The sequence below is a fragment of the Abramis brama genome (assembly GCF_963993115.1).
Source record: "Abramis brama genome assembly, chromosome: 15".
In the NCBI taxonomy this organism is placed as follows: Eukaryota; Metazoa; Chordata; class Actinopteri; order Cypriniformes; family Leuciscidae; genus Abramis; species Abramis brama.
In genome coordinates this window covers 48,903-72,500 of record NC_139977.1, presented here as the reverse complement: position 1 = coordinate 72,500, position 23,598 = coordinate 48,903, and the positions used below count along the sequence as shown (strand labels likewise).

General features: G+C 41.9%; 1 protein-coding gene across 2 annotated transcripts in view; it reads left to right on the top strand.

Annotated features, from left to right (window-relative positions):
* The window catches only part of acsl6 (acyl-CoA synthetase long chain family member 6), a 48,470-nt gene that overhangs the window by 5,991 nt on the left and 18,881 nt on the right, over positions 1 to 23,598 (top strand). The window contains exons 1-11 of one of the 2 annotated variants that reach the window (XM_084137632.1): positions 8,760 to 8,854; positions 9,831 to 10,051; positions 13,922 to 14,036; positions 16,358 to 16,422; positions 16,511 to 16,612; positions 17,293 to 17,392; positions 17,840 to 18,018; positions 20,441 to 20,473; positions 22,004 to 22,055; positions 23,079 to 23,152; positions 23,245 to 23,322. In XM_084137632.1, the coding sequence (XP_083993758.1) occupies positions 9,848 to 10,051; positions 13,922 to 14,036; positions 16,358 to 16,422; positions 16,511 to 16,612; positions 17,293 to 17,392; positions 17,840 to 18,018; positions 20,441 to 20,473; positions 22,004 to 22,055; positions 23,079 to 23,152; positions 23,245 to 23,322 (1,002 nt within the window). In that variant the 5' untranslated portion in view covers positions 8,760 to 8,854; positions 9,831 to 9,847. Of the gene's footprint in view, positions 1 to 8,759; positions 8,855 to 9,830; positions 10,052 to 13,921; positions 14,037 to 16,357; positions 16,423 to 16,510; positions 16,613 to 17,292; positions 17,393 to 17,839; positions 18,019 to 20,440; positions 20,474 to 22,003; positions 22,056 to 23,078; positions 23,153 to 23,244; positions 23,323 to 23,598 lie in introns of those variants that run through there. The other variant, XM_084137631.1, reaches the window with a different exon arrangement.

Sequence of the window (23,598 nt, the reverse complement as noted above, 5' to 3'; positions counted from 1 at the left end):
CAGCTCCAGTGTAAAATGGATGATAGTAATCTTTCTTGTAGCCTCTCATTGCTGTAGGATTCATAACTACACTTTAGCTTACTTTAAAAAGAGAACATACTTTAAAAGAAGATACTTCAGTGTGAAATTAATGGAATGTTTTTGGACACTTTATTCCATGTTAGTTGCAAGTAAATTAAAATGCATTAATGTTGCTTTTGTGACCCATTTAAATACTTCAGCACATCTTTATATGTAATTTCATAATGACCTGTGCACTCTAAATAATGCTGGGTTGTTTCAACCCAAATTTGGGTCAAATATGGACAAACCCAGGCATTGGATTACATTTTTTTTATTTAAAATTTTAACCCAACGGTTGGGTTCGTCCATATTTGACCCAAATTTGGGTTAAAACAACCTTGCTTTTTTTAGAGTGTGTTGTCTTTGTATTTTGGCAAAAGTGTGCTTCCGCATGACAAGCATTTATGGTAAACTACAGTATACTCTAATGTCATTTCTACTGAAACTTGTATGTCATGCATTTAACATATTTGTAATGTTGCAATTTAGAACATTTAAGCTGTTGTAACTTCGGTGTCTGTAATATTGAAGAACACAATACAGTTAAAATTATAATCGAGTACTTTACATGTCTTTAGTATGTAAAAGTAAGAGTACTTATTTAAAGCATGACAACAGATTATTAAAACATAATCCCACTTTATATGAAGTGTCTTTAACTACTGTGTACTAACATTTAAATTCATAAATTGATCCAATGCTCTTACATTCATGTTTTTACATTGTACTGATATTTTTTAAAATACCTGCATGTAATTGTGAAGTATTTAATTTCTGTAATTCCATCTATAGTTACACTGTATTTACACCTTTAACCCTTCCCATCCCAGCAGACCTGTCCTAAACGTACGGGTTGCCAACCGTTCCGTATAATACGGAATCGTTCCGTTTTTGACACATAAAAGTCTTGTTCCGTATTGAACTGATACGGAACGCACTTTGTTCCGTATTTTTGAGAATAAATTCAGTGCAAATCCATGACAGACACATTATAGCTTCTAATATAGCCTATGTCAGACAGACTATATGAATGAAGACATTTGTATGCTAAGAAAAAAAAAAACCCTACGGTGCGGTAACATATACTAATTTCTCCCCCTGTTTGTCTATGATCAGCGTAGCGTTTTTAACATCTTGGAACATCATCAGAGAATCCCCTTTTAATTGGTCGTTTCAGTCATGGTGAGTCACGTATCGTAGCAACAGCGGGTGACAACAGCGGGAAATGTAAAAATGATAGCCTTTATATTTCACATCTATGTGGTTCAGTCTTGTGTATTGATTAGGCCTACTTTGCTATTCTATAAATATATAGGCCTAATAAGTTGTATTATAATATGCTATAATGTATGAAATATATTTATATAAATGTATCAATTAGTTTCCACAATATTCACCAGAAGTCATCATTTCAGGGGTTATTTTTCAAAATTTTCTTCCGTGGGGGCCAGGCACGGCGTTAGTTTTCGGCGCACCCAAAACTAAAAAAAAAAAAAAAAAAAAAAAAAAAAATCTTAATATAGGCCTATTCTAATTTTGTCAAGAATTATAAAAAATCGTCAATAAGCTCATAATTTGTACTAAAATAGTCTAAATGTTTAGTTTTAAAAAAGCTGGCTATGTCTATTTTGATGTTTCTGCGCAAGTTCAGCAGACAGTGGTTTGGGTTTGTTCCGATCAGAGCTCGTGAGTGGAGAGCGCATCTCTGAATATTCCGCTCCGCTCGCTCATTCCGCTCAGGGTCGCTCGCTCAACACAGAATGGCCTGCTGGATCGAAAATATGTGGAGGGCTGCCTCCGACTAATTTTTTTTTTCTAGTCGACTAGTAGTTGTTCATTTAAGCCATTTGTGGACAAATCGCCCCTTTATATTAATTTAATTACTTAAATAGGCTATAGCCTACAGGATAATAAGCGTTATGACCGCACGCATAAAGCTTGCCACAAAGAACCGGTTAAAGTAATGATTATGAATGTGTCTAAATTAGCAAGGAGACATTTATTTGTTTAGTAATAAACTGGTGTTTTCTGTGTCGCTGCAGAGAGAAATGCACATTTCATATGGATAATCAGAGAGTAGCCTATTTATTTTGGTTTGAATATTTTCGTTTAAAAGTAGACATTTCAAGTTTTCTGTAGATAGCCTATATTTCTCAAATCTGTGAGGCACAAGCTGAGTTTCGGCACCCTCCAGTTCACGTGCAATGCAAGTTGTGCTGCTTGGCGCCTTATTACATTGCCTGCTATATATTTGCTTCTTATTTAATAAATACGGGCAATTTGTTGATAAAACATTGATCAAAATTAAGATACAATTTATACAAAACGAAAATCTTTTAAAAAGAGTTTTCTACAAAACAAAACTTAATGAAGTCGTCAAAATCATGTTTTACCAAAAACAGCGCCGTTGCTAGGAGGGCGCCAGCGCCTCTGCCTTTCAGCGCCTCTGCCTCGCGAGTGGATGATAGCCCTGAAGACGCCTAGACATGATATACCTTTAGTGGTAGTATATCTTTAGTTAAGTTATACCTACCTTAAGAGTCTTCGTAGTGCGCTAAGAGACAACGTTATCGGAAACGCAGCCCAGGTATGATGCGTAATGGAGATTCCAAAGCGCTCTTCTTTGGTCAGAACCATGGAGAGCGATCGTGGATATAGGTCGTCCTATGCACCGAAACTTTTAACAATGCAACAAAAATTTTAAAGAGCATCAAGCTATTAAAATCTATATTATGTATATGCACAGATAATATAACAGTAGGCTTTATTAGTCAATATTTTTTTATTAGGTTAAACTGTGATTGGATAACGTTTTTAATTTAAGGCCCACCCACTATTGGTCTGGCCCATCCAAAACTGGAATCCTGGTTCACCCAACCCAACCCCCTATCCCCCCCCCCCCCCTATTTTCTATTTCATAAAGTTGGCAACCCTACCCGTATCACAACACAAGAACCCAACTGAACCCAACAGTTATTATTTATAATGTAATTACAGTATGTAGTAGTTAAAGACATCTAATATAAAGTAGGACCAAACATTCCAATTTGACAGAATTATAAAGTGAACTTTTTGAAAGTGTTATGAATATAAAGACGAGTAGAAGTGCTTCATCTGAGCTTCTGACAGATATTCAGCTTCAGTTATTGTCCAGATATTAGAGATGGATGCTGTCGCTGGGTTGGACAGTGTGTAGTGTCTCGTCCATGACGATGATGATGATGATGAAGGACAGCTTTGCCGTTTCCGGGTTCATGCGTTCTGGTCGGAGTGACGTGGACTGATGTCACACACAGACTTTAAAACAAATGTTACATTAAATAATGAGGAACGATCATCGGATTGGAAATGTCACAAAACCATATGTTTTCAAAAGTTTGTTTATGAACCACTGATCTTTTAGCAGTGTTCGATGAATGATGCTTTATCAGAATGAGAATATATTATATTTCGTATCCTGCACACGGCCTGTATTTAGTGGCGATAATCCCTTGATAATCTACGGCGTATAAATGAAAGCTCGTGCATCGGGGACGCCTGGAAAATGATGCAGAGTTGCATCAGATTATCTGTCGTTTCCCAAGAGACTTTAGTCAGAGAGCCACATCTAAAGATGTGTGACGGTGAAGAGATCTGTGCTTCTGGACATCAAACTCTCCACTTTTGCAGGTTATTATAAGTAAGTAATAATTACAGCATTACAGTGGTTTGTTTCTAATACAGAGTTAATTATGAGTGCACAGAAAAACTGTTAAACATGCAGTCTGGACAGGAAGAAAGCTTCAAGTAAATAGACTTCACAAACAATCAATACTTACAAAAAAACAATTCAGCAGTTGTGTTGCCATAAACAACCATAAGATCAATATGCATTATTGACCAAGCACATGCATTAGTCCCAGTCTCCAAATAACAGTCCAGATAGTTTCATCCTTTCTCTTCTCGTTCAGATATTTGTTATGGCGTTTCCAGATGAAGTCTGTTCCAGTTTCTCAATCATGCTCAATGTCTGCTAAGATTCCTGAACAAATGAGAAATTAATGTTGAATGAAGCGATAGAAATGATAAATAAACTGGTACATTACTGAAAAGTAAAATAGTTCAGTCTTAGTACAACTGTAATATATATATATTTATGTATATTATCCAGTATTTTACCAAATATTAATGTAAACGGTACAATTATCTTGTTATTGCTGCCTTGAGGAAAAGAAGTGCACTTATGTGTTTTGAATGTGCACTTAGGGATGGGCAGTATTTCAGATACATGTATCTAAAATACGTATTTGAAATACAAAATACTATTTTGTATTTTGTATTTTAAAGCCTTTGAAAAAAATCAAATGTAATTTGTATTTAAATACATTTAAGATGAGTATTTTTGTATTTTCAAAATACATAAAATACTTTTTGCCAGTGAACCTCTTTATCAGGTATACTGATTTTGTGCATCAGCTAGTTCAGACATTCACTAGCTCAGCATTGGGTCAGAGATTTTCACTTTTCTTTTTTCTTTTTTATAAGGTGAGAATGTCATGATCAATTCTATTTGTTGATTAAAGTTAAAATAGTGCATTATTCACTTCAGTTAACATGAAAGAATAAAAGAGCACAGACAAGTGGGAAAATAGCGTTAGCCAATCAGTCTTGACCGGTTGTTGATTTTTATCAACTAGCTTGTCAAATGTGTTTAAAGCATCACTGCATGTTAGGGCTGGGTGATATGACACTACATATCATAGCGATGATATAAAGTGTGAATCGATGGAACTTTTTCTAAATCGTTTACATAGATGGGCCTATTTGTGGGGTAAGCGTGCAGCTTTCAGTGGGCAGGAATTACTGGAACGTTGGAGTGGAAAAACAAACACTGATGAATGATACTCCACAAACATCTTCAGCTTTTAGTTTTATTGTACATAAAAAATAATAATCAAAAAGGGGTAAATAGTGTCAAATGAATCTAAATTAATTCTAATTTTAAATTTTAGATACACTTTATAATTTTAATAAACTTATAGAAACAAATAAACTTTACATAAAATAAACATAAAATTACTTTAAAAGCATTGGACTACCTGCAAAACAACAACAACAACAACAAAAACTCAAAAGAGTTTGAAATTCAGTTTATTCTGTGGAATCAAAACTGATATTGAGAATTGTGAAACCATGATATTGTTACTGTGAAGTAAAATTGAGATTTTTGGTCATATCGCCCACTCATATTCGTTGCTAGATAGCAGAAAAGGTTCCCACAGTTTTACATACAGTATGATTTTTTAATAGTGTTCACCACAAGTAATAAACTACATTGTAACCAGAAATAAGTATATAAATGGCTGCTATTTTACATAAGTTTATTTGTAATTGCCAGAAAGAAAGAAAGAAAGAAAGAAAGAAAGAAAGAAAGAAAGACAGACAGACAGACAGACAGACAGAAAGAAAGAAAGAAAGAAAGAAAGAAAGAAAGAAAGAAAGAAAGAAAGAAAGAAAGAAAGAAAGAAAGACAGACAGAAAGACGAAAGAAAGGGCAGAGATGAGGTTAGGAATGATAAGTCAGTAGGCCGATGTAGTTTCTTCATTCACTGTGACCTATTCCTGCACTGGATGGCCAATTTCACATGTATTTTGTGTATTTTCAAAATACAAAATACTGTATTTGTATTTAAATACATTTTTTCACACAATATTTTCTATTTGTATTTTAAATACATTTCCATGTATTTATGCCCATCTTTGCTTGTATTGTACTTCAAATTCTATAGTATTCAGATAATATAGTATTAATGAAATAAAAGGCCACTTAAAGGGCACCTATTATGCCCCTTTTTACAGAATGTAATATAAGTCTCAGGTGTCCCCAGAATGTGTGTGTAAAGTTTCAGCTCAAAATACCCCACAGATCAGTTATTATATAATGTTGTAAATGGCCTTTTTTGAGTGGAAGGACATCTTTAAATGCAAATGAGCTGCTGCTCCGCCCCCTTTCCAGAAGAGGGCGGAGCCTGTACAGCTCGTGCCCAGATCACGCAACATTGCAGTTCTTCTTCATCATAAAAGTTTATCTGCATGTGTTTTAAAGTTCCCCTATCATGGTTTTTCGAATATTCCCTTTCATATGCAGTGTGTAATATTGCTGTTTGTGAACGTAAACGTTCTGCAAAGTTGTAAAGTCGAAAGTGCACAATAAATAAAGTTATTGTCTCCCAAAAGAAAGAATCGACTCTGAACCGCCTTTACGAGTCTTTTGTGTTTCAAATCCCGATGCGTTACGGTTCTACATCACTAGAAGACACATTTGCATAATACCGCCTATATTGTACATTATCAGCCCTGAAACGTCATTTTACTGACGACTGTTTCTCAAATCTCTGAGTTCTACGCAGGATTCGCTAAACACTTGCTCTAGAAAGACGGGTCAGTACTCAGTTTATTTGGACCAACTTGCTCCTCAAAATTACAACCTGTAAGTATGAATATTTATTGATGTATGTATTTTCTACCGGGAGTTCAAATAGTTTTGTGTTTTATATTGTGTAGGCTAACTCACGTTATTACTGTCTTACTGAAATACTTCGGCTAATCAGCTGTGGTCGATCACTATCACCTAAAACTGTGTCTATAAGTGCAGATCGTCTGTCGTTCTCACTACTTTGAGTAAAGATAAAGGATGTTTTTACAACGTTTGTTACATCAGTCATTCACGCTAGTGCTCAGCTAACAGATGCACCGTTATTGATACAGTTCCTGCATGTTCACCCCAATTAATTAGAAATATACACATGGGTTTGTTGATGGACATACTCTTGTTAATGCTGATGGTGAGGAATTACAGTTGCAACATCTCATAATGTTCCTCAAACTAAGTAGTCCATCAGCAGTCAGGGGCGGGGTCTATGCTAATAGGACGGAGTCCGTCAGCAGTCATGGGCGGGGTCTATGCTAATAGGGCAGAGTCCGTCAGCAGTCATGGGCGGGGTCTATGCTAATAGGGCGGAGTCTGTCAGCAGTCGTGGGCGGGGTCTATGCTAATATGGCGGAGTCTGTCAGCAGTTGTGAGTGGGGCCTATGCTAATAGGGCGGAGTCTGTCAGCAGTTGTGGGTGGGGTCTATGCTAATATGGCGGAGTCTTTCAGCAGTTGTGGGTGGGGCCTATGCTAATATGGTGAAGTCTGTCAGCAGTCATGGGCAGGGTCTATGCTAACAGGGTGGAGTCCATCAGCAGTCATTGGCGGGGTCTATGCTAATAGGGCGGAGTCTGTCAACAGTTGTGGGTGGGGGCCTATGCTAATAGGGCGGAGTCTGTCAGCAGTTGTGGGCGGGATCTATGCTAATAGGGCAGAGTCTGTCAGCAGTTGTGGGCGGGGTCTATGCTAATAGGGTGGGGTCCGTCAGCAGTTGTGGGTGGGGTCTAAGCATATGTGACATCATAAGTATCAAATGTGAAAAGCAAGTAACTTTGTGGGCGGATCTCGGGCGATGTTGCTATTATACCGGCGGGATAAATGACTCTTGCGCCCAACGCAAATCTAAAATGGGTTGGTCTGAAGTAGCTTCATTATTCATAGGTGTGGTTTGGGCGTAACATGAAATAAACCAATCAGAGCATCATGCCACATTCCCTTTAAGAGCAGGTGCGCTTGTTCCATGGCGGATTGCTATTATAACGGCGGATTTGTCAGACGCGCACAAGGAGCGGTTCACAGCCGAGGAGACCGGCGCTCTCGTCAGGGCCGTAAAACACAGAGAAGTGACATTGGGGATGGAGAAACACACCCAAATTAGCTTCGGTTAAACAGGCGTATGATAATTTGGGTAAATGTGTAAGCTAGATTTATGCCTATTATTTCACATCTTCATGGACACAACAATGATTTCCCTAATGTGGAATATTTTTCCTTGTAATTATGTATGGTTTGCAAAAATGCCAACTGCTGCGTCTGTGTAGATGAGAGAATCAAAGTGTATGCGCGTTTTGCACACGCTACATTATGGCCAAGCATGCGCCCTTAAAATAGCATCTGAATAACGCGCCACTGACTTTAGACTAGGTTTCTCCTGGTCTGTGGCGGAATCGTTTTCAGAAACTGCAAAATAGCACCAGGGAAAGTTTGCGCCGGAATACGCCTCCTCTTTTCGCTGAACCGCACCCGGGAGCGCAAGTTCATTCCCTAATTTACCGATGTGCGTCTGTGGCGGGAAAAGTCAGCTGTGCGTCGGGTGCAAAATAGGAATGATACATGCGTCGGTGTACAAAGTCAATTGCGCTGGGTGCAAGATAGGGCCCATAATCTGCAAACGGCTTATTCTGAGACACTGCTTATGATTTATGGGGATTAAAAAAGAGGAGTGGGTGGATTTTTATCATTATAGGAGGGTTGTGTACACACACTGCCTAGACAAATTTAGTGAATCTTAAATAATCATTTTGTAATTTAGGGGCCGTTTACGACAACTGAAAACAGAAAACTTTTAATGCGTTCTGGCCGTTCATTTATACGACAACAGTCTTGTCGTGTAAAGCCCAGCACAACTTCCAATATGTTACTAGCAGAGTGAGTATTCTTCAGTAAAGTATGATAAGCACCCGCTCCAGATCTGCACTCATTGAGTTCTGTGACACTAACAGCACATTCAGATCCTTTCATTGTGTTTTACAACATCTCTCAGTTAGCTGTCTTTTTAAATTGACCAGGATGAGAGCTGAGACCTTGAACTTTAAACATCAGATGCGTCAATATCCCGCGTTCGCTGCTCCACGGTTCAGACACTTCTGCTCCTCGCACCGGTGAGTTAATTAGTTATTAGTTACGCTCTCGATACTGCGCTGATGCCTCTCTGATTTCATATGATGTTTATGTGGTATATTCATTTTGCACGAGAGATTGCCACAGGGCAAACAGCTAAAGAAATCTAATTCCTGTTGATCAACTTCCATTTTTGGTAGAGTTCATGAATGAGATCAACAAATAAAGCCGAACTGCAGGATCAGCCACACATGTGTGCTCATGAGTTCATTACCGTAACTTGTCACTAACACGACTGTCAGACTGTTCACAGAGCAAAGAAAGGGTTACGCTTCAGCTCCATGGCCATCGGCAGGCGTTTCACTCACTATAACTGTGCAATGACAACTAACTCTCATTAGAGGATCAGTAGACTGGTAGATCAAGGTTTGGGTTAGTAGAATAAGTTAATATGAATCAAAGTTACTTGCGGAGCATCAAAATAAAGTGTTGGCAGAAACAGACACAGATCTTCTGTCAGTGGGATTCTGATCAGTGGGACAGTTAATATTGATCCGATTGAACTGATTGAAGACAGTGACTGATTACAGCTGGATCATGCAGTCAGATTCCAAAAATTAAATTATTGTGATTACACTATATTACCTTTTAAAATACTCATAATCAGACTAGAGTAATTTACAGGATTAATGAATGTTCACAGAATTGCAGAAGAATCAAAGCGAAAGGTCTCGAGGTTTAGTTGGCTTTTGAGGATTACAGAGTTCAGATGAACCGTTGGACAGACTCTCAATAAAGAGGACCTTAGTGAGCACAGGCTCTGTTGATTTCCAGGGTTGTTCTGTTGTGTTTGTTCATTATAGTGAGATAGCATGTTAATATGTAAGCCATCAGAAGAAGGCCGAACTCTGTTGAGGTCTTGACAAACTGATTTGTCACTGTGACTTTGTGTTATCTTTACATCAGCTTGTGTTCATATAGTTCACGTGTGTGTGTGTGTGTGTGTGTGTGTATCAGAGCTCAGCTCCACTCTGATGGAGAAGATGCAGTCTCGGGATCTTCTGCTGGGTCTTCATCTGCCCGAGCTGGAGGATCTGGGTGAGTTTATCCGCTCTCTGCCCACATCGACTCTGCTGGGTCTGGGTGCGCTCACTGCGGTTCTGGCCTACTGGATCTCCCATCGCCCGCGAGCCATCGTCCCACCCTGTGACCTCCAGCACCAGTCCAGAGAAGAGCAGGTACAGGACCCAAAACACCGCCTGATCTCCTATACAGGACCCAAACACACCTCCTGATCTCCTATACAGGACCCAACACACCTCCTGTTCTCCTATACAGGACCCCAACACACCTCCTGATCTCCTATACAGGACCCAACACACCTCCTGTTCTCCTATACAGGACCCAAACACACCTCCTGATCCCCTATACAGGACCCAACACACCTCCTGATCCCCTATACAGGACCCAACACACCTCCTGATCCCCTATACTGGACCCAAACACACCTCCTGATCCCCTATACTGGACCCAAACACACCTCCTGATCCCCTATACTGGACCCAAACACACCTCCTGATCCCCTATACTGGACCTAAACACACCTCCTGATCCCCTATACAGGACCTAAACACACCCCATTTTCTTTCCTATACAGGACCCAAACACACCTCCTGTTCTCCTATCCAGGACCCAAACACACCTCCTGATCTCCTATATAGGACCCAAACACACCTCCTGACCCCTATACAGGACCCAAACACACCTCCTGTTCTCCTATACAGGACCCAAACACACCCCTTTTTCTTTCCTATACAGGACCCAAACACACCTCCTGATCTCCTATTCTGGACCCAAACACACCTCCTGATCTCCTATACAGGACCCAAACACACCTCCTGATCCCCTATATAGGACCCAAACACACCTCCTTATCCCCTATACAGGACCCAAACACACCTCCTGATCCCCTATACAGGACCCCAACACACCTCCTGATCTCCTATACAGGACCCAAACACACCTCCTGATCCCCTATACAGGACCCAAACACACCTCCTGTTCTCCTATACAGGACCCAAACACACCCCTTTTTCTTTCCTATACAGGACCCAAACACACCTCCTGATCTCCTATTCTGGACCCCAACACACCTCCTGATCTCCTATACAGGACCCAAACACACCTCCTGATCCCCTATATAGGACCCAAACACACCTCCTTATCCCCTATACAGGACCCAAACACACCTCCTGATCCCCTATACAGGACCCCAACACACCTCCTGATCTCCTATACAGGACCCAAACACACCTCCTGATCCCCTATACAGGACCCAACACACCTCCTGATCCCCTATACAGGACCCGAACACACCACCTGATCTCCTATACAGGACCCCAACACACCTCCTGTTCTCCTATACAGGACCCAACACACCTCCTGTTCTCCTATACAGGACCCAAACACACCCCTTTTTCTTTCCTATACAGGACCCGAACACACCTCCTGATCCCCTATACAGGACCCGAACACACCACCTGATCTCCTATACAGGACCCCAACACACCTCCTGTTCTCCTATACAGGACCCAACACACCTCCTGTTCTCCTATACAGGACCCAAACACACCCCTTTTTCTTTCCTATACAGGACCCGAACACACCTCCTGATCTCCTATACTGGACCCAAACACACCTCCTGATCCCCTATATAGGACCCAAACACACCCCTTTTTCTTTCCTATACAGGACCCAAACACACCTCCTGATCTCCTATTCTGGACCCAAACACACCTCCTGATCTCCTATACAGGACCCAAACACACCTCCTGATCCCCTATATAGGACCCAAACACACCTCCTTATCCCCTATACAGGACCCAAACACACCTCCTGATCCCCTATACAGGACCCCAACACACCTCCTGATCTCCTATACAGGACCCAAACACACCTCCTGATCCCCTATACAGGACCCAACACACCTCCTGATCCCCTATACAGGACCCAACACACCTCCTGATCCCCTATACAGGACCCGAACACACCACCTGATCTCCTATACAGGACCCCAACACACCTCCTGTTCTCCTATACAGGACCCAACACACCTCCTGTTCTCCTATACAGGACCCAAACACACCTCCTGTTCTCCTATACAGGACCCAAACACACCTCCTGATCCCCCATACAGGACCCAAACACACCTCCTGTTCTCCTATACAGGACCCAACACACCTCCTGATCTCCTATACAGGACCCGAACACACCACCTGATCTCCTATACAGGACCCCAACACACCTCCTGTTCTCCTATACAGGACCCAACACACCTCCTGTTCTCCTATACAGGACCCAAACACACCTCCTGTTCTCCTATACAGGACCCAAACACACCTCCTGATCCCCCATACAGGACCCAAACACACCTCCTGTTCTCCTATACAGGACCCAACACACCTCCTGATCTCCTATACAGGACCCAACACACCTCCTGACTGCCTATACAGGACCCAAACACACCTCCTGTTCTCCTATACAGGACCCAAACACACCTCCTGTTCTCCTATACAGGACCCAACACACCTCCTGATCCCCCATACAGGACCCAAATACACCTCCTGATCTCCCATACAGGACCAAAACACACCTCCTGATCTTCCATACAGGACCCAAACACACCTCCTGATCTCCTATACAGGACCCAACACACCTCCTGACTGCCTATACAGGACCCAAACACACCTCCTGTTCTCCTATACAGGACCCAAACACACCTCCTGTTCTCCTATACAGGACCCAAACACACCTCCTGATCTCCTATACAGGACCCAAACACACCTCCTGTTCTCCTATACAGGACCCAAACACACCTCCTGATCCCCTATACAGGACCCAAACACACCTCCTGATCCCCTATACAGGACCAAACACACCTCCTGATCTCCTATACAGGACCCAAACACACCTCCTGTTCTCCTATACAGGACCCAAACACACCTCCTGATCCCCCATACAGGACCCAAACACACCTCCTGTTCTCCTATACAGGACCCAACACACCTCCTGATCCCCCATACAGGACCCAAATACACCTCCTGATCTCCCATACAGGACCAAAACACCCCCCGATCTCCCATACAGGACCAAAACACACCTCCTGAACTCCCATACAGGACCCAAACACACCTCCTGATCTCCTATACAGGACCCAACACACCTCCTGACTGCCTATACAGGGCCCAAACACACCTCCTGTTCTCCTATACAGGACCCAAACACACCTCCTGTTCTCCTATACAGGACCCAAACACACCTCCTGATCTCCTATACAGGACCCAACACACCTCCTGATCCCCTATACAGGACCCAAACACACCTCCTGTTCTCCTATACAGGACCCAAACACACCTCCTGATCCCCTATACAGGACACAAACACACCTCCTGACCACCTACACGCTCTACACTGGGCTCAGGGGCTCAAACCACACAGAACAAGCTTTACAATCAGATAATACCATGCCATTATTTTTGAAGATCCTGGTTGTCTTGATCTTGGACAAACTGGATATTCTGGAAAGTGTGATTTATAGACCTAGAAAATAATCAAGTTCTTGAAAATCTCAAGTTTATGTATTTTATTATGAATATAATTTATGGTAACACTTTATTTTACAGTGTCCTTGTTACACGTTCTGCTGAATCCTGTGTTCAAATCTGCCTCAGACCTGCATTTTACTCACTGTTTTGCATAAAAGCAAAAAATGTGAGACAGGTGGCCGCTTGAATCGCCCTGAAACATCAGGACAATCAGTATATTCATATATATGTGTTCATACTCAGCTCAGGAGATGATTATTATATTAAGAATATTTCAGTATCCTATAAAGCTCTTGAAAGCCATTGACACTGCAGACTAAAGAATCGAACAGGACATCTTCATCCCACAGAGACCAGGCCAATGCAAATATAAATGCAAACACAGATGCAAACAAGTACCAGACGAACAATTCAACAATACGTCTTTCATGCAGTTATTGAAATGAGCTTTAGCACAGATGTCCTCCTCTCTCAGTCTCTCTGTCCCGTTTGTGTGTTTTCCAGATGGGAGACGGCGCTCGACGGTCCATGATGGGCAGCGGCTCCGAGCTTCTCTCCTACTACCATGAGGACGCCAAGACCCTGTACGAGGTGTTCCAGCGAGGCCTGCACATCACGGGTGAGAATCAGTTCAGTTCAACACACACCTGCACATCACGGGTGAGAATCAGTTCAGTTCAACACACACCTGCACATCACGGGTGAGAATCAGATCAGTTCAACACACACCTGCACATCACGGGTGAGAATCAGATCAGTTCAACACACACCTGCACATCACGGGTGAGAATCAGATCAGTTCAACACACACCTGCACATCACAGGTGAGAATCAGTTCAGTTCAACACACACCTGCACATCACGGGTGAGAATCAGATCAGTTCAACACACACCTGCACATCACGGGTGAGATTCATTTCAGTTCAACACACACCTGCACATCACGGGTGAGAATCAGATCAGTTCAACACACACCTGCACATCACAGGTGAGAATCAGTTCAACACACACCTGCACATCACGGGTGAGAATCAGATCAGTTCAACACACACCTGCACATCACAGGTGAGAATCAGTTCAACACACACCTGCACATCATGGGTGAGAATCAGTTCAGTTCAACACACACCTGCACATCACGGGTGAGAATCAGATCAGTTCAACACACACCTGCACGTCACAGGTGAGAATCAGTTCAACACACACCTGCACATCACAGGTGAGAATCAGTTCAACACACACCTGCACATCACAGGTGTGTTGCACATCACAGTTCAACACACACCTGCACATCACGGGTGAGAATCAGATCAGTTCAACACACACCTGCACATCACAGGTGAGAATCAGTTCAACACACACCTGCACATCACAGGTGAGAATCAGATCAGTTCAACACACACCTGCACATCACGGGTGAGAATCAGTTCAGTTCAACACACACCTGCACATCACAGGTGAGAATCAGTTCAGTTCAACACACAGCTGCACATCACAGGTGAGAATCAGTTCAGTTCAACACACACCTGCACATCACAGATGAGAATCAGTTCAGTTCAACACACACCTGCACATCACAGGTGAGAATCAGTTCAACACACACCTGCACATCACGGGTGAGAATCAGATCAGTTCAACACACACCTGCACATCACAGGTGAGAATCAGTTCAACACACACCTGCACATCACAGGTGAGAATCAGTTCAGTTCAACACACACCTGCACATCACAGGTGAGAATCAGTTCAGTTCAACACACACCTGCACATCACAGGTGAGAATCAGTTCAGTTCAACACACACCTGCACATCACGGGTGAGAATCAGTTCATGTGTTCAACACACACCTGCACATCACGGGTGAGAATCAGTTCAACACACACCTGCACATCACAGGTGAGAATCAGATCAGTTCAACACACACCTGCACATCACGGGTGAGAATCAGTTCAGTTCAACACACACCTGCACATCACGGGTGAGAATCAGTTCAGTTCAACACACACATCATGTTCACTGGATTCAAAAACACTCAGCCCAGAGAGGCTCACCACCGCACACCCTGAATCTGATTCATGCCAATCATGTTGAATCACACAGTGCCTCATCCGTGGTCACATCTGAACGGGTCACACCAGTAACATCACACACTAAAAAACTTGTCTTGTTGAAGGCTTATACAGTAAATATATTGTGACGGATAGACTGCCTCTCCCTAGTAATCAGCGCCACCCCGTCCCTTAACTCGCCGCCCTTCGCCAGGTTCCCGACTGGAGTGTGTGTGATTGGAGAGGAGGGATTGGCGGTGTGTGATGAGGCACACCTGACGAGAATGAAGCCTCATCACCGCCGCTGTTAAATCCTGAGCGCCTCTCCTCGAGACACCGGCCTCTTCCCTGTGCTTGCACACTGGTGTCCTCGTGGGTCCAGGAAGATAGTGCGGAGCTGACACCACTCCCACTGTGTCTGTCGTTTGCTCCTCCCGCCACAATATATATATATATAAAAGAGTGCATGATATTTTGAAGGCCACCGTGTAATTTTAACCCTGAGCTCGACTTCACCGCATGATGAATTACTGCTTCCTGTAACCACACACACATTACTTGCACCAGACCAACAGCACTGAATTAAACACTGTGTATTTACATAGAAACCACTGTTGAACAGAGAATAAAGGGTCGTATGGGAAACACTTTATTATAGTTAATGCATTAATTAACAACAAGCATTTCTTACAGTATTTATTAGGTTTTGTTAGTGTTAGTAAATAAAAATACAACTGTTTATTGTTAGTTCATGTTTGCTCATGTTGAGATTAACATGAACTAAGATGAATAATGCTTTAGAGGTATGGATCATGGTTAGCTGATGTAGTGAGCGTCGTGTTTGAGATGATCGGATCTGACGTCTCTCTCTCACTTCTGATGTTCTGAGCAGGTGATGGACCGTTTTTAGGCTCCAGACTCCCCAATCAACCCTACAAATGGCTGTCCTATAAAGAGGTGAGTGTAGGAGTGTTGTGTGGTGTGTGTAAGCGCTGGTCCGATGCGATCTGAGCTGTGTGTGTGTGTGTGTGTGTGTGTCCCGCAGGTGTTCCGCAGGGCAGAAGACTTGGGCTCGGGTCTGTTGTCTCAGGGATGTCAGCCCAATACGGCTCAGTTCATCGGGGTGTTCGCACAGAACAGGCCTGAGGTAAAACACCCCCAAACACCATCCTGCTAAAGGAGTAGTTCACTTTAAAATGAAAATTAGCCCATGATTTACTCTCCCTCCCGTCATCCTAGGTGTATATGACATTCTTCTTTCAGACGAACACAATCAGAGTTATATTAATAAATGACCTGGCTCTTCCAAGCTTTATAATGGCAGTGGATTGCAACCAACAGATTGCTATCCATCATAAAAGTGCATCTATGATGGACAGATGCACTTTTATGATGGAGAGATGCACTTTTATCATGGATAGAGGCACTTTTATCATGGATAGATGCACTTTTATGATGGATAGATGCACTTTTATGATGGAGAGATGCACTTTTATGACGGATAGATTCACTTTTATGATGGATAGATGCACTTTTATGATAGACAGATGCACTTTTATCATGGATAGATGCACTTGTATCATGGATAGAGGCACTTGTATCATGGATAGAGGCACTTTTATGATGGATAGCAATCTGTTGGTTGCAATCCACTGCCATTATAAAGCTTGGAAGAGCCAGGACATTTATTAATATAACTCTGAATGTATTCGTCTGAAAGAAGAATGTCATATACACCTAGGATGACTTGAGGGAGAGTAAATCATGGGCTAATTTTCATTTTAAAGTGAACTTCTTTAATAGCAGGAGACTCATTTTGTCTTTCAGTGGATCATCTCTGAGCTGGCGTGCTACTCGTACTCTATGGTGGTGGTGCCGCTTTACGACACACTCGGACCCGACGCCATCCGCTACATCATCAACACGGGTCAGCTCATTCACACACACTCTTCTAAGCGAAGAACCATCACTGTCACTCATTGTAATAACATAAAGAACCTTTTGTGCGATGGACAGAGGTTAAAGGTGTCACATTCACGTTAGTTTGGACTCGTTATGTTTTGTCATCACCTGCCTTCGTCACTCATTTGTTGTCACGGACACTAATTACATTCAGCTGCACGCCATCATTAACACCTGTATATATGTTCAGTTCTGTTTGAGTTCAGTGTCCGGTGTTGTCTATGTTTAGTGTGTGTTGCTATCCGTTTGCCTTTCTGTTGGATCTATTGTTAATAAACCTTCGTATTGGATATTACGTCTTCCTCATCTGTCTGCCAGAAACCACCCGTGACAAAAGGTTCAGTGCCAATGAAGAACCTTTATTTTTAAAAGGGCTCTTTCCGTCTTTAACCGTGAAGTTTTTGTTTTTCAGCTGAAATCGCCACAGTAATCTGTGATAAACCAGAGAAAGCCACAGTGCTTCTGGGAAATGTCCAGAGAAGAGAGACGCCCGATCTGAAGATGATCATCCTCATGGATGCGTTTGAAGCTCAGCTGGTGGAAGAAGGACAGAAGTGTGGCGTTCACATCCAGGCCCTGAAAGATGTGGAGGTGAGAAGGACTTCATCACGCTTTTACCATTCAGTTTAAACCAGAGCTTCTCAACCACAGTCACCATCACAATCATATTTCTTATTTAATTAGCATTTAACTACCATTAATATTTCAGAACCAGCTTCTCTTGGACAAACCGGATATGCTGGACGAGGGCATTTTAAAAGTGTAAATAACATTTAGAAACATATATAATATTTTTGTGTAGAATGGCTATTTGTGAGTTAAAATAATTACAACTAGAAAAGTCATGTAAATTCAATGGTAATGTAAAACATGAAGACCATTATCATTATTTTATTTAATTATTGTAATATATTGCCACTCCTAGTTTCTATAAATAATAATACAAATAATTTAGCAGATTTTTCATAATAGCAGAAGTAACAAACATTTCTTCAAAATATTGTTTTTCACAATCGTAGTCAAAAGGATTGAGAACCACTGGTTTAGACTGATTTATTGGCAAAGGGATTGTTAGTTTCTGAATATATGAAGAATATCCTGTCTGCTTTTTCCCATATGATGGGAGTAAATGAGCACTGATCGACTACATGAACGATTGAACGGGTCCTTCATGAACGCGCCATAGAGAAGCCAGACGCATGTCAAGAAATGACTGCAACCCTCACTGACCACTGTTATGATTGTTTTATGGCAGTCATTTTGAAGGTTGAGTCCTCATTCAGCTTCATCATATGATATTTCCATTAGTTACTGGTAAGAAATATATCTCCTGGCAGTGTTGGGGGTAGTAACGCATTACAAGTAACGCAAGGCTAGGCTACTAGTGAGACTCTGTGACGAGTTTGCCCGGGATTTCGAGATCGCCTAAAATGTCCGGGATTCGGCATTTGCGTTCTACAGTTGCCATTCATCATGTTTACTGTGGCGAGCAGGACGAGACTGAGGGCCGCGGGAGAACGAGAGGCCTGTGGCGTGATTACTGATGAGCGACACCTGTGAGACGCACCGGTCTCACGGAGGAGCGGGTATTTTCTTAGCAATGTTAAAATGCACATCAACCGATCACTTGTTTAGCGTTCATGTAAACACTACATTCAGACTCACCAATCGGAATGAATTCAGTTTGATTGAAACAAAAGGTGTGCATGTAAACAATGAATGGCGACTGCAGAAAGCAAAAGCCGAATCCCGGACATTTTGGACGATCTCGACGGCCGGACATGTCCGGGAAAAAGAGGATGGTAACCCCTACTACTCAGCTTTCTCCACAGAACAAGAGCCTGTTGGCTTAGCTTCCAAAGAAAGATGGCTGACACTATGTGTACATTCTGTGAGTGAGATCCCCCTATGTGCATGTTGAACACATGCGGGACAGCTCCTCCTACTGGCTGTAGTCTCTCGCCTCTGGCCAAAAAATCCTCCGATGACGCAAAATGACGATTTTTGCGTCATTGGAGGATTTTTTCCAGACAAAAAATACATAAATCTCTCATCTCAGGGGGATATGAGGGTGGAAAGCATGGTAATTCGAAAATACTACAGGTTTTCTACTAATACAAAGCTTAATGCTAAATCCTGAAGTATCCCTTTAAATATGTTAAGTAACACAAATATACTTAACACAAATATACTTTATGTATTTAATGTCTTTGCTGCTGACCTCCAGTGATCCAATTCAACTCACTTGAGATAAATGTCCCATTTGTGCTTCATTTCCATCTGTTTTTATTGCTGAAGTAAGAGTGTTGAACGTTCTTCTTCTGTGGTCCAGAACTGCAGCGGCTGAAAGGTTTGAGCGGCGCCCTCTACTGTAGAGGAGTGAATCTGCGCTTCATTCAGCCTGAAGCTTATTCACTCCACTTCTGCTGTGAAAGGGCCTTTACATTTGACAAAAAAATGATTTGTTGTTATTTAAAAAGCAAACCTATCCCAGGTGAGAAAAAATAAAACGCAATTACTTTTCATAGAAAGTAAGTAACATAATTAAGTAATTATTAACATTAAGTAAGTAACATTATTAGTTCCTTTTTAGGGAGTAACGCAATATTGTAATGCATTACTTTTAACAGTAACTTCCTCCAACATTGTCTGTTGGTTGTCCCATAAGGAATCATTGAGTTCAACAGAGGGACGTGGCCATGGTTCATATTTGAGGGTTGTTTTCAGCACTGCAGACTTCCTTGGTAGTATATCAGGACAATCTGTCAAAGGAAGAAAGCATTCCAGAATGCGGTTTCATCGAGACAGGCTTCAGCTTGCAGTACAGACTCTTTACATTTGCTGCAAACAACCGCATTCAAACCAGCCGTGACCAACCTATGTTCACTAAACGCCTGTTTCCTGTCAGAGTGTGGAGATGAATAACATGAACAATGTGGGCAAACTGTATTGATGCTGTTGCTTGAAGAAGAGCACAGAATGATGTTGGTTAAAATCTTATTGTTGTTTCCAGGCTATGGGTCGAGATCACTACAGGAAACCAGTGGTGAGTGAGGAACTATCACTTCTCTACCAGTGTTTGGATGAATAAACTGATCACTCTTCACTGAAACATGGTACAATTTCGCTGAACTAAAGTCAAAAACAGAATCAACCTGAATACATTACTTTATACCATCAATTAAATCAGGTAGACATAGCTCTTAATGGTAACAATTGCAGGTTAGCACTTTTTACAGTGTAGGTTGATGAAAAAATTACTGTAGCTTTAACACTTTATTAAACATAATAAAAAAAGCAGGATAATCCAGAGAGGAAGAACCACAAAATCTTTACACCGCATAAAGACAACACTGATCAGAGACTGAACCAACCTAAGGGCTTAAATACACAACTCAACAAGAAACAGGTGCGCCACATAATTAGTCTCCATGACAACCAACTGCTGAAACGAACACAGGAAACAGAAAAGGAATCACATGAAAATAAGGAGCATACATTAAGGCATGTTCAGACAGCCAGAAAAATCCAGATGGGTTTTTGAAAGTCTGGAGGACAAAAAAAAAACACATGAAATTTGATACAAATCACATTAGGAGGTGATTTGAAATGCGATTCCAATCAGATTTTTACAGATGCATCTCAGTCTGGGCGCTCTGGCTGATCAAATTGGATTTCAAATTGTCTCTTGTCTCACTCTTAATGCGACACACAATGATAACGGCAAAACTAGACTCGACAGGGCACCTATCTGAAGAGCGAGTTGATGCAGCTCTGTTTGTCCTGCATCCGTCCTGAAAGTCTCGTCACATACGTGTGTACGCCTGCGTTCTTACCAAAGCTACCCATGCACATAAGTTAGTTATGTCTGGACAAACAAATCTTATTTGCGGACAGTCTGCCAGAAAAGATCTGATTTGCTGCAGTCTGAAAACAGCCTAATAGTCCAAACTGGAACAGATTATGACAACTTTAACCAATAGATTTGTTATAAGATTTGTCTTACAAACATCCTACAAATGTTATATATAAAAATATAGTATGAAAAAAGTAGTCATTATGAAAACATTTCTTTTTGATGTCACTTCTATTCTTGTTTTTATTGTCATGTAATATACATGAGTCAGGTGACACCTGCTGCCCAACATCATCTGTCCACTGCTCACATATTTTTCCTCATATTTCGTTTTCCTTTCATTTGATTTATTGCTAGATTAATCAGATAGGAAGGCCTCTGAGGTCATGTGGTAGATGAGTGCTAACTCTCCTAAAGTCTCTGTACTCTCTGGGATAGTCTGGGATAGTCTGCCCCTCGAGGTCAGGAGTGGTACTACACTCACGTCTGAAGACACCCTTACCTGCCCTCACGTTTCTTTTTGTTGTTGTATTGTGTGTTAAAAATGTTAAATGCATAATGCATGAATGCCAGTGTAAAGTTGCTTGTGTGTCGGACTTAAACAGACCAGGGCGATCCTCTCATTAGCGCTTCAGTATTTTGATCTGTGCACTTCATTGACATTGATCTTGTTGAGCACTAGCTAGATGTGTCCAGTAACAGTTTAATGTGTTCTCGTAGCCGCCGGCACCAGATGACCTGTCCATCGTCTGCTTCACCAGTGGAACCACAGGTGAGTCAATGCAGATCCACATTCTCTTCTGCCACTGGTTAACCCTAACCTGACCTAACCTAACCTAAACTGACCTAACCTAACCTAACCTACCCTAACCCTAACCCAGTGGAACCACAGGTGAGTCAATGCAGATCCACATTCTCTTCTGCCACAGGTTAACCATAACCTGACCTAACCTAGCCTAACCTAACCTAACCTAACCCTAACCCTAACCCTAACCCTAAACCCTTCAAAAGCCTAACCTGACCTAACCTACCCTAACCCTAACCCAGTGGAACCACAGGTGAGTCAACGCAGATCCACATTCTCTTCTGCCACTGGTTAACCCTAACCTGACCTAACATAACATAATATAACATAACCTAACCTAATCTAACCCTAACCCTAACCTAAACTGACCTAAACTAAACTAAACTAAACTAAACTAAACTAAAATATAAAAACCTTAAACTCTTTCAGCTAGTTGCCAAGGAAACATTTCTCATTTTCATTTAGTTTAAAATGACTAAAACTAAAACTGTCCTGACTTACCCATATCCACCCAACCCGACCTCACGGGAACGCTACTATTGTACCAGCTGGGGAATTCCAATCAATTCCTACGATTTGAATTGAACAAAAAATATGATTTTTAAAAGAAACTCATGATGAAGGACCTCCCTTTAAACCCATGGAACAGATCGAGCGAATTAGCCACCAATAAACAAAACGTAAAATGGTTCTGAATGGCTGAGATGGTGTTGATCCAAGTGTTTTCAACACAATAAGCTCATAAAGACACCTGCAGTGTGACCAAACACTGTATCTGAATGATACTATAAAGCATTACAGCCTTTCTGCTATAATAAAACTACAAATATGAAAATCAGCAGGCGATTGAAAGACTGACATCACTGCCGAAAAGACAACACTGAGCTCAGTACTGACAGTATTATCTTAACTTCACAACATTACTGTTATTCTCCTGTTTATAAAGTGTGTGTGTGTGTGTGTGTGTGTGCGTGTGTGTGTGTGTTGCAGGAGATCCGAAGGGAGTGATGCTGACCCACGGCAACGTTGTCGCAGACTTTGCTGGCTTTCTGAAAGTGACAGATGTGAGTGATTTCTGTAAACATGAGTGACTGCTGAAGTGTGTCGGCAGACAGCGATCTGACTAACCGCAGCCTCTCTGTGTGTCTGTCTGCAGAAAGTCATCTTTCCGAATCAAGACGACGTTCTCATTTCCTTCCTGCCTCTTGCTCACATGTTCGAGAGGTTGATTGAGGTGAGACCCGCGTGAGAAGATGCTCTTTACACTGCAGGAGCTCAACACTGCTCATCCAATGAGAAACACACACGTCCTCAGCTCTTCTGCTGGATCAGGTTACAGTCTGGCAGTGGGCCGACCGTGAGCACTAACAAGGACATGCAACCACACCTACACACACACACACTGGACAAGTGTGCACTTCCTCTTTCCCAGGCGCTTCATGGCCATGGCCTAATGTGACCCACTGATCTCAATCTCTTAAAAGAGCCGCAGAGTTGAGTTCCTCACTGC